Source organism: Corythoichthys intestinalis, chromosome 17 (assembly GCF_030265065.1).
Source record: "Corythoichthys intestinalis isolate RoL2023-P3 chromosome 17, ASM3026506v1, whole genome shotgun sequence".
NCBI classification, from domain to species: domain Eukaryota; kingdom Metazoa; phylum Chordata; class Actinopteri; order Syngnathiformes; family Syngnathidae; genus Corythoichthys; species Corythoichthys intestinalis.
Genome location: NC_080411.1, coordinates 43,884,492 through 43,901,332, shown reverse-complemented (window position 1 = coordinate 43,901,332; position 16,841 = coordinate 43,884,492). Strand labels below are relative to the sequence as shown.

General features: G+C 38.4%; 1 protein-coding gene across 2 annotated transcripts in view; it reads left to right on the top strand.

The window, feature by feature from the left end:
* Positions 1–219: 219 nt before the first annotated feature.
* The window catches only part of wdr91 (WD repeat domain 91), a 32,066-nt gene continuing 15,444 nt past the window's right edge, over positions 220–16,841 (top strand). The window contains exons 1-7 of one of the 2 annotated variants that reach the window (XM_057818817.1): positions 220–313; positions 2,470–2,606; positions 5,491–5,670; positions 5,747–5,954; positions 6,635–6,717; positions 13,119–13,228; positions 16,154–16,328. In XM_057818817.1, the coding sequence (XP_057674800.1) occupies positions 2,484–2,606; positions 5,491–5,670; positions 5,747–5,954; positions 6,635–6,717; positions 13,119–13,228; positions 16,154–16,328 (879 nt within the window). In that variant the 5' untranslated portion in view covers positions 220–313; positions 2,470–2,483. The other variant, XM_057818816.1, reaches the window with a different exon arrangement.

Here is a 16,841-nt window from a genome sequence, read left to right as displayed (position 1 = left end):
CCAGTGCAAGCTGAACTGCTAATATAAATGTTTGGCAGAATAATGGAATACACATTAACTAGTTTGCCCTTACGTTATATTTTAACAGATAAATTAGTGTCTAATAAAACTAAACCCACACATATTTACAAAGCAATTTGTATAAATCGTCGCAGCCATTCTATCTTTAATGGTGATACTATACTTCATGTTGTATTCGGATGGGTTTAAATTGTTTGACACGTTAACCACAAGGGGGCGACTAGGGCTAAAACGAACGGTCTACGTCATGGGGAGTTGTCACATGACTGTGAGGAAGATGAAAACAGGAAGGGTTTGTATTTGACAAATGTGTGCCGTTCAAATTTGCGCAATGTTACCACAAAGTGCTATGGATTCTAGAAATGAACTGGAGTGAACTGTTGTACATTTCTGTTGAAAGATTGTCACCTTACGTTTCCTCTTGCCTTGAAGAATACGAGAATTTTTGAAATCGAGAAAGTCGTGTATATACCGTAAGGTACGTGTTAATGCTTTGTCGCCGCCTTAAACTTTTCAAAACTAGCGCTCAGCAGTTCGGCGTTCACCGAAATCAGATGTGAATATAAGCATTTCGATCGAAATGTTTCCTTTCCTAGAACAAAATGCACAGGAAAAAACATGCTACGTTAAATGTTTTGTGCTTCCCAATATCCAGTTTCACCTTTTCATTGCTGTAATTTTTTTTTTTTTTTTTGCATTGATGTGATGTGATAGTCGTGTTTTAAAATAGCAACAGTACAGTTATAGCACGCAGGACTCGTGTAATATGTACAGTGTACCACAAAAGTGAGTACACCCCTCGCATTTCTGCAAATATTGAAGTATATCTATTAATGGGACAACACTGACAAAGTGACACTTTGACACAATGAAAAGTAGTCTGTGTGCATCTTATATAATACGAGTTAATTTATTTTCCCCTCAAAATACCTCAAAATATAGCCATTAATATCAAAACCCCTGGCAACAAAAGTGAGTACACCCCTTAGTGAAAGTTTTCAATATTAACATACAACATGTCAACGGTCAATATTTTGTGGGGCCACCACTATTATCCAGAACTGCCTTAACTCTCCTGGGCATGGAGTTGACCAGAGCTTCACAGGTTCCCACTGGAATGCTCTTCCATGACGACGTTGCGGAGCTGCCGGATATTTGAGACTTTGCGCACCTCCACCTTCCGCTTGAGGATCCCCCAAAGATGTTCTATTGGGTTGAAGTCTGGAGACATGCTTGGCCAGTCCATCACCTTTACCATACAAGCTCTTCAGTAAAGCAGTGGTCATCTTGGAGGTGTGTTTGGAGTCATTGTCATGCTGGAACACTGCCCTGCGACCAGTTTCTGGAGGGAGGGGATCATGCTCTGCTGCAGTATTTCACAGTACATGTTCATGTTTCCCTCAATGGAATGTAACTCTCCAACACCTGCAACACTCATGCAGCCCCAGACCATGATATTCCCACCACCATGCTTGACTGTAGGCATGACACACTTTGTACTCCTCACCTGGTCGCTGCCACACATGCTTGAGACCATCGGAACCAAACAAATTCATCTTCGTCTCATCAGACCATAGGACATGGTTCCAGTAATCCATGTGCTTTGTTGGGCTTTCTTGTGTACCGTCTTCAGAAGAGGCTTCCTCCTGGGGTGACAGCCATGCGCACCAATTTGATGTAGACTGCGGCGTATGGTCTGAGCACTAAAAGGCTGACCCCCCCACCTCTTTAATCTCTGCAGCAATGCTGACAGCACTCCTGCGACAATCTTTCAAAGAAAACATTTGGGATGTGACGCTCAACACGTGCGCGCAGCTTCTTTGGACGACCAACCCGAGGCCTGTTCTGAGTGGACCCTGCTCTTTTAAAACGCTGGATGATCTTAGCCACTGTGCTGCAGCTCAGTTTCAGGGTGTTAGCAATCTTCTTGTAGCCTTGGCCATCTTCATGTAGTGCAACAATATGTCTTTTAAGATCCTCAGAGAGTTCTTTGCCATGTGGTGCCATGTTGGAACTCTCAGTGACCAGTATGAGAGAGTGTGAGAGCTGCACTACAAATTTGAACACACCTGCTCCCTATGCACACCTGGCCCTAGTAACACTAACGAGTCACATGACAATTTGGAGGGAAAATGACAAGCATTACTCAATTTGGACATTTAGGGATGTAGTTTCTAAGGGGTGTACTCACTTTTGTTGCCAGGGGTTTAGATATTAATGGCTATATTTTGAGTTATTCTGAGGGGGAAAATAAATTAACTCTATTATATAAGCTGCACGCAGACTACTTTTCATTGTGTCGAAATGTCATTTTGTCTGTGTTGTCCCATGAAAAGATATACCTAAATATCTGCAGAAATGCAAGGGGTGTACTCACTTTTGTGATACACTGTACAATGTGTTTGGAACTTCATCTAATCATAAGTTTTTGTGTTTCATTCAAACCAGCTTCAGAGATCACCATGGGTTCTGCTGTGGAGAGAACAGATGAACATGTGAGGGAATATCTGATATACCGTGGCTTCACCAACACTTTGAAACACCTGGACAGTGAGATAAAAGCAGACAAGGAGAAAGGTTTCAGGGTATGACTTGATACTACTATGCATGTACAGTATATTTGTAATTAGGGATGTCCCGATCGCATTTGTGTTCACTCTAGTCCGATTCACCTAATTGAGAATCTGCTGATACACAGTCCTGATCTGATACCGAAAAAAAGGTTTTGGTTTTTTTGAACGAAAGTTCCAAACATGTCTTGGTAATGTGAATTATTTTGAAACAAGAATGATGTGGAAAAATGCTTGTCTATATTAAATGCTACATTGAGTGAATCCATTCAAATCCACTCACGCGTTGACGCTCACGCTGCTGGGAAGTTGCAAAAGTACACTTATGCAATTTTAACGATGATTGACACATTTGCGCCTAGGCATGTGCCGGTTACCGGTTTCACGGTTTACCGTGGTGTGAAAACGTCGCGGTTTCAAAACCACAAAAAATTTCCGTCAGACCGTAGTACGGTATTCACTATTTTTCATGTGTCAAAAATGCGGTCAGAAGTGGCTTGGCGCGGCAGCGCTCACCCCCTCCCGTTTGTTGCTGTGTGTGAAAGTAACGCTATCGGCTAGACAACCAGTAAACCCAAAAACAAATACTCCAAACATAACGCATACTTTTCTTCAATTTATTAAGCTCTCAAATCATGGTAAGTGGAATATACAAAATGAATACATTTAAAACGTTGTACAATTGTATTTTTCCATGTGTGAGTAGCTTCAACAGATTAGCTCCATGAAAAGTTCGCCAAAAACAAAACACACATTTTCCTTTCAAATTCAATATACAAACTAACTAAAAGCTTACAAAGACGAATGTTAGCCTAGGCTTAGCTGGGAGAGCAACTTCGTCGAGTGTTACAGCCGCAGAGTGAGAAAACAAGCTCTATTCGCTTGAATGAAAGGGGAAAGCATCAAAGATCGCAATTTGTGAAAGATGCTCTTGCCCTAAGCACAAATCCACGTTCGCTGGATCAAGGAGAGGTCTCACTCACAATGTTTTTGTTTGTTTGTTTGTTTAGATGAAACCTTTCCACAATAATATTTACACTTTAACTTAAACATTTTTAACTAACTTATTAACTTATGAATTCTTTGTTTTTTTTAACACATAGGCATGACATCATGTAGACTAGAGCTGACACAATGGCTGAAAATGGCAAAAATTCACTTGAGCTTTTCCACCCTCCCAAAAAAGTCATGCAGTAGAATTTTATAAAAAAATTTTATTCAGAAGTGTTTTTACTTTTTTATTGAAATGATTTTGTTCTTGCTCTAATCTTGAGCAACTTGAGCTGTGGCTGTGGCTATAATCTATAAGTTATATTTATTTTAATTTTATTTAAAAATAATAATAATAATTGATAATGTATTTTAACAATACATTCATGTTCCATTTTGCAACTATGTTCTGAAAAAAAAAAAAAACCTGTTCAATGTAAAAAAATATTTTTTTTAACCCATACATCTCAGAATAACACATTTTGGAGCTATAATTGCAATACCGTGAAACCGCGGTATTTTTGCCCACGGTTATCGTACCGTCAAAATCTCATACAGGCACATGCCTATTTGCGCCTTTGGTCGTAGAACTACCAAGTAGGGCTGAAGCTATTGATTATTGACGTAATCAATTAGTTTATCAAATGGTTAGTTCGAATAATCGAGTAATTGGGTTATGAACATTTAATGCGTTGCAGAATGAATTTTAGGAGCTGTAAAACAAAGGCTTGCTAAGAACTCACTTTCAGAAGAGCTTTAAATACGAATACAAAGTAAAATTCCCCGAGTGTTTTTTCAAACTATGCACAATTGCACTTTCATTTCACAAGAGCAATAAATGCATTAAAAAATAAGAATACCTGAGCTTAGCCTCAAACAGTGTAAAATAAACAAATAAATGAGGATCAAAGTACAACAAAAGAACAATTGGCTAACTTGCATAGCAAAAAGTCTACTAGCTTAAATACTATAAAGTGCTAGCATTTTTTTTTATACAAAGCTCTTAACAAATCGTTCAAACACATATTCCCACAAAAACACTAAAAAAATACTTCTAAACTAAATTACGAATGCATCAACAATCATATTGGCTCAAAACAAAAACTTACAACCTAATGTTGGTCTTAACAGGGAGCAGCTGGATCCAGCAATATTATGGGCTATAGGGTTATCGGATGGGCTAAAAATGAGATTTTTTTTCTGCCAGTATGAACAAGGTTTTAGAGTAAATGTAAAACTAAGATCTGTAACAACAGTGGGGATTTTTAGCCTATCCAGATTGAAACTGGATGGCTTCTGAGCAGCTGAATCATGATATGTTAGATGTGTTATGTCATATTCACTGTTGTCACTAGACAGCAGTGTATTTACCCAAATCAGTAAAACAAAATGCCAACACTTTGGAAAACGAACAATTACAACGCCGATGTAATTATTAAACGAATCCACAAAGCAGCAACATTTGATTCGAAGCTTTTTTCTAGTTATAAATTACTCAAATTAATCGATTAATCATTGCAGCACTGCAACCAAGCTTCTCTGGCAAGATCAAAGCTACAAGCCTGTCAATCATCCTTAACTTTAAGTACCAAACGCAAGCTGGACAGTTTGGCCGCACCACTTAGCAGGAGGGAGGGTGAGAGGCTGTACAAGCATGAAGTATAAAAATACTGTATATTTTTTAAATTAAAAACCCGATCCTTTTCACCCGATTCTGATCCTCTTATAAATGGCGTGATGGCCCAATTTCCGATGGTGATCAGATCGGGACATCCCTATTTATAATTCTTTTCCCTATTTGTTGTTTTTTCTTGGGATGCAATGTTTAACAATCTAATAGATTGCACCTATAATAGATTGATAATTGGGGCTGTGTTATCTCATTTTTTTAAAAAATCCTTCCTTATAGGTGGATAAGATTATTGATCAGCTGCTGCAGTTCATCCAGAGTTTTGATCTATCAGGGCTTAAGGACTACTGGCTCTATTTGGACAGACGCCTTTTCTGCAGACTAGAGGATGTTTACCGGCCCACTGTGAACAAACTAAGAGCAAGCCTTTATAGATACTACGTTATAAACACCATCCAGGTAACACAAACACAAAAATATAACTTGACTCTTTTAGAAAGTCTTGAAGTAACTGTGACCTTTATTCACCTAACAGAAAGGAAATTTGGAGAAGACTCAGGAGTTTTTCCAGAAGCAGGCTATGGAGCTGCAAGGTCAGCCAGAGTGGCGGGATTGGTTTATCCTGCCCTTTATTCCTGCACCTGAGCAGAACCAGGCCTTCGCTCCATATTTCTCCCGCCAGTGGTCCGACACGTTCCTTGTTTCACTACACAACTTCCTATCTGTGCTCTTCCAGTGTATGCATATCCTTCAGTGAAATTTTACATGAAATAATTGCTGCCATGAATACTTCAGTAATGTGTGTGCATTTTACACAGTCCATGCAAGAAGGCAATCAATTTTAAAATCACCATTGTTGTTTCAGATCTTAGTTTTGCATTTTCTCTAAGACCTTGTTCATACTGGCAGACAAAATCTACTTTTTAGCCCATCCAGATTGAAACTGGATGGCACTTCTGTAGTCTGACCAGTCACAAAGACTGATTGAAATCACATATGGGAGGTAGTTTCATATTCAATATGGACAAGATGCTTCTCAGTCTGAATAGCTCAGATGGGTTTTGACTGTCTGTAACATCACTATGCTGGATGATGCCTTCGTCATCTCGGCAACCTGTCATGTGTGTCAGTATTGTGGCCCAGTATGAACAGGCCCAGATCTAATTTGGATACTTGGCCAAAAAAGTGTGAACAGTCAACCCTAAAAACGTGATTTGAGGAGGAATCCGATTGGAATCAGATAGGCCTGCAGTCTGAAGGCAGTCTAGGTTAACTTCTGCAGACACTCTATGAAATGGTTACATAAATTTGAGTTGGTCAGCTGAATAATCATATGTACTCATGCCTGGATAACAAGTCAGTCTTTGTTATTGACTGGTTCAAGCTGCCATTGTTTTTTATATAGTCCTTAACTGGGGTTCACCCCAACCAGTGCTACTGAGTTTTGATGCTGAAGTCCAGAGGACAACCAGCCTGACTGAGGAGAATGAGCAGCTGCGTCAGCTGGTAAGAGTGTGAGCGTGACCAATGCTTACTTCTTTTGAATTGTCATCATCATGTCTTTATGCTAATAACTAGAGATAGAGGATTATCGGGGCCGATATTTGGAAATTTAACGTATATCGGTATCAGCCTTTTTTTCATCCGATGGGCCGATATGGAAAAAGTCCATTTAAAACTGGGTTATTTCGGCTCAGTGCAGCTAGGCCTCTCTCCTACCTGCTCTCTCCTGCACAAGTATTCACCCCATCCTCTGATTAGTTAAATGGTAATGGTAAAAGGTGTTACACTTGTAGTGCACCTTTCCGCCTCAGGGTTTCCCCTACATATAAGAGATTGTGGCGCACCGCCACACCAAAATAAAACCGCCACACCTTGCAAATGAGATGTTTTTTTTTATTTTGTTTTTTTTAAGGCCGCTAAAAACTAGCAGCAGCCGAATGTGAAGAGTTCAGCAGCAAACTATTCATTGTGTATTGTAATGTCAGTAACTATGCGCAGCCCCTTTAACAGACGATCGGACAGGGGAGGTGTGACGCAGGGAGAAGCGAGTAGAACTAATGGGACAACAGACGAGATAACAGTCGCGGCAGCCCGCTGTTATTTTATTATTGTTTTTTCTTTATTATTGTTACCACAATAAAGTGGGTAAGCCAATACCGATTCTGCTCCTTCTTGCCCATATCCGGGGCATTACAGTAGTGTGGATCGGACTTTTCAGCAAAAGTGAGTCTTAGACGTAAGGGCAAGTTTGAATGAATTTGCGCCAGAAGGCGGGGCCCCTTGCTCTATTTTCAGAGTGCCGCCGCGCTAGTATCAACAACAAGGGTCTGGCGTACTTATACCTGTGCTATCAGGCTATTTCGGCTGATGGATATACGCAACCACAGCTGACGAAACTTTCATAAATGAGCTTTCATTCAAGTTAGGCGAGCTCTGGGACACTCGAAAAATGACTCTCATACCTCTCCTTGCTAAATTAATGGTACCTCGATGCACGTTTGTGTGGAAATGTAGTTGACGAACAACAATTAAGAACTATTCAACTTTTCACCGAAACTAGTAACTCTTTACACGGCTATTAGAATTTCCCCCCACTCCTTGATATGGGTCCGTTAACAGAAGGAATATTATTATTGTGGTAATATAGTACGTATTAGGGCCAAATAAAAGGAAAAAGAAGGACTACAACGGGGGTCTGCAACTCGCGTGCGGCTCTTTATTGCTGCCCTTGTGGTGCCCTGGAGCTTTTTCAAAGATTTTTTAAAATGGAAAAAGATGGGGAAGGGAAATAAACTTTTTGTTTTAATACGGTTTATGCAGGAGGACAAACATAACACAAACAATTCAATTCAATTCATTATTATTGTAATGAAGTTAAACTTGAGGTGCCATCGTACAACAGAGTAGTCACGTGGTGCGTCATTCTCTATAGGATCCACTGCAGGGAAAATAAACATTTAATAATGAAGGCTAATTATGCATTTGTAGCCAACTTAGTCATTTTCATAGTAGGCTAATATAGCTAATATCGATACATACAGCCCTTTCATTATCAGGCTTATACAAGGCTTTTAGTGTTTTGTGGCTCCAGACAATCATATCAATTTATTTTTTTGGTCAAATATGGCTCTTTCAACTTTTTGGGTTGCCGACCCCTGGGTCACTATGAGATGTAAGTCGTACTATTGCTACGAGAAAAAAAAGCCGTATGATTACGTAGGGTAACGTAGCTGTAATCAGCTACATATTTTATGTACATGTAACGTAGCTAAGAGCTACGACATTAGCCTGGCTAATGAAATATTTAAAATATATCTTTGCTATGGTTCTTCTTGGGGAAAAAAGCCATGGCACGACATGGTGAGGCTGTCCGACTCCGATGAAGCCCACCACCACAGCTTCAAAAAAATCCTACGGCAAACCCTGCTCCTTTTTAAGGCCCTCAAAGTGCTTCACACTATATCCTCATCTACCTACTGGTGACGCAGCACCAGGAGCCACGTGGGGCTTTGTATCTTGCTTAAGGATACTTAGACGAGGTCGTTAAGGCGTTCTTTTCTGTGGAAAACATTCAGAGCTATTTATTTAACCTTTTATTCAACTTTATAAGAGATGATTCTAGGAAATTCAGGGACTTCTGGAGCTATTATTTTCAACTTGTGTGATTCAATAAACATGCTTTATAGGCTGTATTGGCTGAGCGAAAATTGTGTTGGTTCGTTCCACTAAAGTGGATCTACATAACCTCTGCATTGTAATTTACATACGTTGCTAATTAGTACCCAAAAAAAAGTTCTACTCACGGTTTCCAGTCATTTTTTAGTAATTAGCGTTTTTATGTCGGTCTTTTTTTCCCCCGTGGCGCAGTGATATTGATACGGCGGAGTCGTATCGTCAGTGTGTGAAGCCATTTTAGGTCACGTGCACCAATAGGAGACGAGGATTGTTGCTATGGGTTTGGAAAACAAACAACATGGCGGCGACCGTGTCAAACTACGACACGAGCGAAGATGAACAAAAGATAAGAAAACCGCATTCGAAATTTAGTCAAAAGGCATCGAAACGATGCTATATGCATCTCTCAACTGTCCAAGGGCGAAAAAGGGCAGGAATTTGGAAAAAACGTGCAGAGCCGCGTGGTTGCGTCAGACAATGGATTTATACCCAGGCTCCGTCGAAGGATATTGCTGAAAATGTGTCGACTGGGATTTTTAACGACATTCACTACAGGTAAGCCACACGCACGCCTTTGCTACAAGGTTAATTGTTATTAACCTATGCTCACAAAAATCTTATTTAAACTAGTGTTGTAACGATGCCATTTTTTAGCCCAGATATCAATACTACTTTGTTATAAATTGTATGTACAGTGTATAGAAAGTGAATCCAGTAGAACTTTTTATTGCATACCTGTTATGGGTGACGATGGTTAAATAAACCTTCTGGCTCAAGAACATCAAGCTGTAGTCAATAAAAGCCCTGATACTGACGTGGCAGTGATTGCTGTAAGTCTGCAGATAGATTTACATTGTAAATTGCATTTTTTCACAGGAGGAGGCAACAGAACGAGGACTGACGTCTCTGAGGTCTCTGCAGCTCCTGGCACTAGTGTGTGTTTAGCACTCATTGGCATCCATACATTCACAGGTTGTGACTCTGCTTGTGCCTTTCATGGCAAAGGGGGGGAAAAAATTCTTTTGCACGTCATAAAAAAAGACTACCTGACTGGGTTTGCAAAGCTGGGCAGCAGTTTTAAACTTGACCTACAAACATTTAACACGTTGTGGAAATACGTGTGCCACCTGTTTGGCCAGTTATATTCCAAAAATGATGCCAAATGCAGATTTTTCTGTATGGCCTCGTCAATCTTGCCAGAACATTCTATTCCCCCAAAAACTGATGCTCTGTACCAACATTGCAGGACAGCAAACTATCAAGCAGCAATCATGAAACGTTGTCTGACAGGTAAAATGTGTGCCCCTTCACCCATTGGGAATGGGTGGGACATTGAGGATGGGCAGTTGGCAGTGACATGGATGACTAAAAATCCTGCCCCTGATACTGTTTTGCAAGTAGTCAACTGTAGTTGAAAGGCAACCAATTGTGACACGGGAAGATGTTCCCATATGTCTGCAAAACTTTCTTGTACTGATTTATATTGGTGCCAAGCATGCGAGAATGTTTCCAAAGAAACAGAAGACACTTGGATGGGCTGATGACTTTGATGAAAGCGATTTTGAGGAGTAATGTTGTCATGTACAGTTTTACTATTTTTTATTTCTATATATATATTTTTTAAATTCGTTTTTCAATATTTGTATGTGTATTTTTATAGTATGAGACACTTCCATGTTTAAATAAATGTTGTGTACCAACAGTACCATACTTGAATGATTCCAACCTTTTGTCTATATACAGTGTGATTAAATAAGGCTGTGCCAAAATCGTAATGCCATGTCAAAAACAAAAAACATAAAAATAAAAAAAAAACTCCACCTTGGACAGATGTAGGAAGTAACTATGTTCAATTTCATGTTTTCATAGTATTCAAATATGGCCATCACCAGCAGCATGGACAACATCCAAGTTGACATGAGAATTCCTCCCTCCCGCGTTGATATAGTCTGTTATTCGATCTTTCATGTCATCAATATTTGCTGGAAGTGGTGGAACATACACTTAGTGTATGACATACGTTATGTGCCATAAAGATGGATAATGAACTTTGTCTTTAACATACCAACACGTCCAGCAAGTACTGATGATGTGAAATATCGAACAACAGTTGCAATCAAGACAATAACTGCGACATGCACAAGTTTGAGAGGAATTCTCATCGTGGCTTGATTTTGTCCGTGCTGCTGGGTGTGCTCACATTTGAGCACTTGTGAAACATGAAATAAAACTTGGAAGTTATCTTCAACACGTGTCCATCACTTCTTTTGTGATGTCTTTTATTTTTTAAGTATCACCTTATGATTTTGGCACATTATTTTTTGATCACCCTATATATGATTTTGGCACATTATTTTTTGATCACCCTATAATTTTTTGTCTTATTCCATTTTTGCCATGATTAACATTTAGGAGGGTGTGGTAGCAATTTGGTTGATTTTCAGCCATTTATGATCATGGTGTGCATTTTTTATTTTATATATTTCATTGCATAGTAGGTTGTGATATTTTTAATATATGATACATAAGCCTTTAGCATATATATTTCATTGTGCTGGGTGCAAATCATTAATGTTGAAGTGTTTCCTTCAAGAAATTAGCTACATTTGATTTCATTTCATTTCATTTCATTTACATGAATTCACCTATGTGTATACTAAGGCACCAATACTTGTTTCAAATGTTTGGTAGATGTGTTTATGACATTTGATAAAGATTTTGTGTTGCCAGAATTAATATAACACTTAAAACAAGCAAAAACAGCAACACTAGATCTGTATTTTTGTGTATTCACATCAAAATACATTTCTGGCTGGTGACTAAGTTAGAAGGGTATTGGCTTAGAAAAAATGCTTTGAACGCCTAGATCCAGCGTAGTGGAATGAAATCCATTTTCTAAGCACTTTTTCCATGGTCCCAATAAAGCCATATTTCCACAAGCTTGTCCATTCGCAGCAGATCCTGGTCAACTCTAATCTTTTAATGGACGACGGTCCCATAGAAGAAGTTGTAGCTGTCAGTGAAGGGTGTTTCAGTTCTGAAAAACACACACACACACATAAACCATGTGTGAACTGTTTCATGTATATCATATTTACATAATCTTCCAATTCAAATTATCTAGGCTTGTCTATTCTGCCATTTTTTCCTGAATAATATTATCAAATAGGTTTTTGGAACTACAGTTTAAACAAACTAAATCCTATGAAAAACCTATGTTATCTGTCAAGCTAAACTTTTTGCTCAAAGTTAACAATCTAACATCATAATAATGACCGCTACAGCCCAGAACTCACATTGCAAGTCTTAACTTCATATGTGATCTGACCAGAAGCCCCCCAACTCCCATAGTTATTCACAACAAAAGGCGTGTGTGTGGCTTACCTGGAGTCAATGTCGTTAAAAATCCCAGTCGACGCATTTTCAGCATGATCCTTCGACGGAGCCTGGAGAGAAAGCCATTGTCTGACGTAGCCACGAAGGCTTAGCAAGTTGCATGCCGTTTCGGCCAAATTCCTGCCCTTTTTCGCCCTTGGACAGATGAGAGATGCATATAGCATCGTTTCCATGCCTTTTGACTACATTTCGAATGCGGTTTTCTTATCTTTTGTTCATCTTCGCTCGTGTCGTAGCTTGACACGGTCGCCGCCATGTTGTTTGTTTTCCAAACCCATAGCAACAATCCTCGTCTCCTATTGGTGCACGTGACCTAAAATGGCTTCACACACTGACGATACGACTCCGCCGTATCAATATCACTGCGCCACGGGGAAAAAAAAGACCGACACAAAAACGCTAATTACTAAAAAATGACTGGAAACCGTGAGTAGAACTTTTTTTTTGGTACTAGTTAGCAACGTATGTATATTATAATGCAGCGGTCATGTAGATCCATTTCAGTGGAACGAAATCTATTTTCTAAGCACTTTTTCCATGGTGCCAATACAGCCTGTTAGGCATTTCAATGAAGGTCAGTGGTTGTATTATTCAAATTTTTAATGCCCATTTTTCCACTTTTACTGCAAATTATTATCGACTCCAAAAATGAATTATCGGCCCCTCCAAATACTTATAATCAGTATCGGTCCTGAAAAACCCATATCAGTCGATTTCTACTAATACCAGCATCAATTTCTTTTAGTTATAGAAAGAGAATGCAATTTAAAATAGCATAACAAATAATAGTTAAGTTTAAAGCATTATTTTTTGTCCTGCCTCATCTTGTCTAGCTCTTCGCCTTGCAAACAGAAAGTCGAGACCAAAAAGATGGCGATGAGGTGGTCCATCACAAGCTGCCGCCGTATGTTCAGAACATGGACCGACTGGGAGATACTGAGCTGTGAGGCACTAACATCACTGTCTTTATTGACTCTAAAAATGGCTGCCATTTAAACAAACAAACAAAAATATCGTATAGATACACTAATATACCTTGACTTGCTCGTGACTTTGAATAGAGTAAGTGGTAGCTAATAAAATGCATTTAGGTTTGAAATTATTAGGTTTATGTTAAGACTTGGTTTTAAGTGTGTTAAGTCAACCATTGAAAAATGGCAGCCATCTTTTACATGAATATTAGCACTTGTTCACTCTTTGTTCTTTAACAACCAAAAAGATTCAGTGTGAGTAACAACGTGACAAGATTTCCCAAAATGATAGTCTGTCAAAATGTATATTCGCTTGAATGGCTACTTCAACCAAAATATAATTCACCAAAAATTTTGGAAATGGTTTTATGCCTTTTTTTGAGATGATTTTATGTTATACGGTGGGGCAAAAAAAGTATTTTGCAGCCAGCAACTACGCAAGTTATTTACCTTAAAATTATGCAGTTGTCTTTAAACAATGTGCCAAATGGTGAAGAAAGGAAGTCTCTGGTCAATAACAAAGGTTTACATCAGTACTTTATAATCAAACCTCTGCAAGTTGCTTGTCTGCCTATCACTGTTATAACGATTGCTGTGGCTTTCAAGGAATATTTTGAAATCTACCCAAAATGCAACCTACCCAAAACTCATCCAGAAAGGCCATTTTTCATCCTCCCATGGATGTCCACAACTAAAATGTTTTAATTTTTTCAGCTACTTAGGAAACCACATCATTAGTTAGCTGACAAATTTCAACAAATATTCATCACAAATAAGATCACATGGCAGAAATATTGAGTTGTCCTCAGAATTTCTGTAATGGTTCAAACTGAATCACTTACTTTAGAAAAGTTAGAAATAAATATTATTTCTGTATGTTACTACTCTTTTGTTTCTAATTGAAAGTATTTCTGAAGGATAATTTTTATTGGCGTTCCATTTTTATCCTTTTATCTACAAGGCGGACACTTGTCACGTTGGTACTGTGAGCAATTTAACAAATGCTTACTTATGGTATCTATGATGTTGTTAAATGTTGTTTATTTGAAGTGAGTTATTTGCCTAGACTTCATAATGTATTGGCGGGGCTGATAAAGAGGGGGCCTGCATTGTTGGCGAGGCCATCAAAGCTGACCGAGTGGAATCAATTCAATTTTATTTGTATGACCCTATATCACAACAAGGTTGTCTCAGAGGGCTTTACAGAGTCAATTGATACACACAGATAATGAGATGAGTTTATGTCCTGGGCATCCCCAGACAAAGAGCTTTTTTCTTTGAAAATTCTCGTGAATAAATGCTTCACTCCCCAAATTCATCATAGATATGGACGTAAAACGGTCTCAATTCTTGGTTAAAAGCAAAAAAAACTGTGCAGTTAGCATTTATTGTACGTAAATATGTCAAAGTACAATGCTAGTCTGTTAGTGAATGTTGCTAGCGGTCGCCAAATCTAAACATCTTTTCCGGTGGAAATTCTTGTAGTAAATGCTTAAATCCCTGAATTCTTCATAAATATGGACATAAAACAGTCTCGATTCTTGGTTAAAAGCAAAAAAAAACGTAAATTTTGCGAACTATGATGCCAATGCAGTAGCGGCTAATTTCTCGCTTTGATTTTTATCACGTTTCAAAAAGTATGGATGGTACGAAAAATATAATAATTATCTTGAATCCTCGAACAAATCACTCCTGAGACAATCATTCGTGTTTAGCGGTACAGCTTTCGTACTTTTTCAACAGAAATCCGGCGTTGGATCGCTGCGTGTGTGAATAGTTCCTCTTGATGTGGGCGGCCCCCAACATGAATGCGAGGCGCAGTGCATGACCGATCTAACCCGTCAATACATATGAAGTCTATGTTATTTGTTAGCACACTACACTATAATTGGCAAATCATTCACAGTACCAAAGCTGTACAATATTTATTTATTCTATTTTCTCGAGAAGGTGTTTTATTTTTTATTTTATTAAACATCCATTTATTTCAGAAACACTGTACATGTACATCTGAATTACAGCTTTAGAATATTTTTAGGTACTATGCCGCAGTTGATAAACTGCTCATTGTCTGTTTATATCAGAAATATTCCTAAAATGTTTTAATCTTCTAATTTATTAAGCAGTAAGTTAAATTACCAATGCAAGTCACATGCTGTGTTCTCACTGTGCTGTGATGCAGTTGATGTTGCAAAATAAACATTTCATCTAATGGATAATTGTTTTTTGTCAGTAAATTTATTACAAAAAAAAACATTGATACATTTTATTAAATTTTAAATAAATTCATACCATGTAGATATTTCTAAAATTAAAAATTATGACTATTTGCTTAGAAATTACCACTATAGTTCTGATTTATTAGATGATGGGAAATTTTTCCAGTTTTCACATCACCAAAAAACAAAATCATTAGCAACCGCCTATTCCTCAAATATATACGTTAAACAAGGTTTTTGCCTATGTAGAACGATACCAGCTCAATCCAAAAATTGTTCTGAATGTTTACTCAAGAGGAACACTAAAACATTCAGTTACCCAATGTTTCTGAGAATGCTATACAGAAAACAAATCAAGGGCACCCACGCTGACAGAAAAGTTAATAAATCCAATTGCACAGACATTTCACTGAATTTGAGGAACAACTTTTCGATATGCTAGTAACACATACAAATGAACCCTTATTTGACTCGTGTCAGTGATGATGCAAATTGTATATAGTGTCTGAACAACAACAACAGAAAAAACGAATTCTGAAAACATCGACACATTATTGGTGGTACAAAAATGGCCATCTGTTAGTATTCCTCCCCTATAAATATCTGAACAATTTATCATCTTAGAACTTCGTTATTTCTGTACTGCACCCAAATAGTGACAGACTCTTCTGCTCTCAGTGACTTAGTGTCAAGCCAGCGGGCAGTCAGTGTTACCACCACACCATCCAGGAACTTCTTCTCAACATTCCTACCACAAGGTCGGCGTACCCCTGGAGGGAAAACACAGCAGGTAACCTCGGTGTCTTCGCCAAATCAGGCGGCAGTCGGCAGAAAGGACCAAGCAAATAGCCAGGTGAAAATGCCAGATATTTCAAACAGAATTACCACATATTTACAGTTGCTACTTTTTGACAAATTTTCAAATAGTAAATAAAATAATAATAATAAAAGTTGTCATCATTGGTTTGAAAAATCACCGTATTTTTCGCACGATAAGGCGCACCTAAAAGCCTTTCATTTTCTCAAAAGTAGACAGTGCGCCTTGTAAGCAGATGTGCCTTATATATGGATCGATATTGGTTACTCATGGCATGACATTCCCTTTAGAGCAGCACCATCTAGTGGATGTATAACGCAACCCCAACCAATACTACTAGTACTGCGCTTTATATGCGCTTTATGCCAGATATTTCAAACAGAATTACCAGATATTTACAGTTGCTACTATTTGCCAAATTTTAAAATAAGGTTATCATCAGGGTTTGAAAAATTACCATATTTTCCGCACGATAAGGCGCACCTAAAAGCCTCAAATATTCTCAAAAGTAGACAGTGCGCCTTATAAGCAGATGCGCCTTATATATGG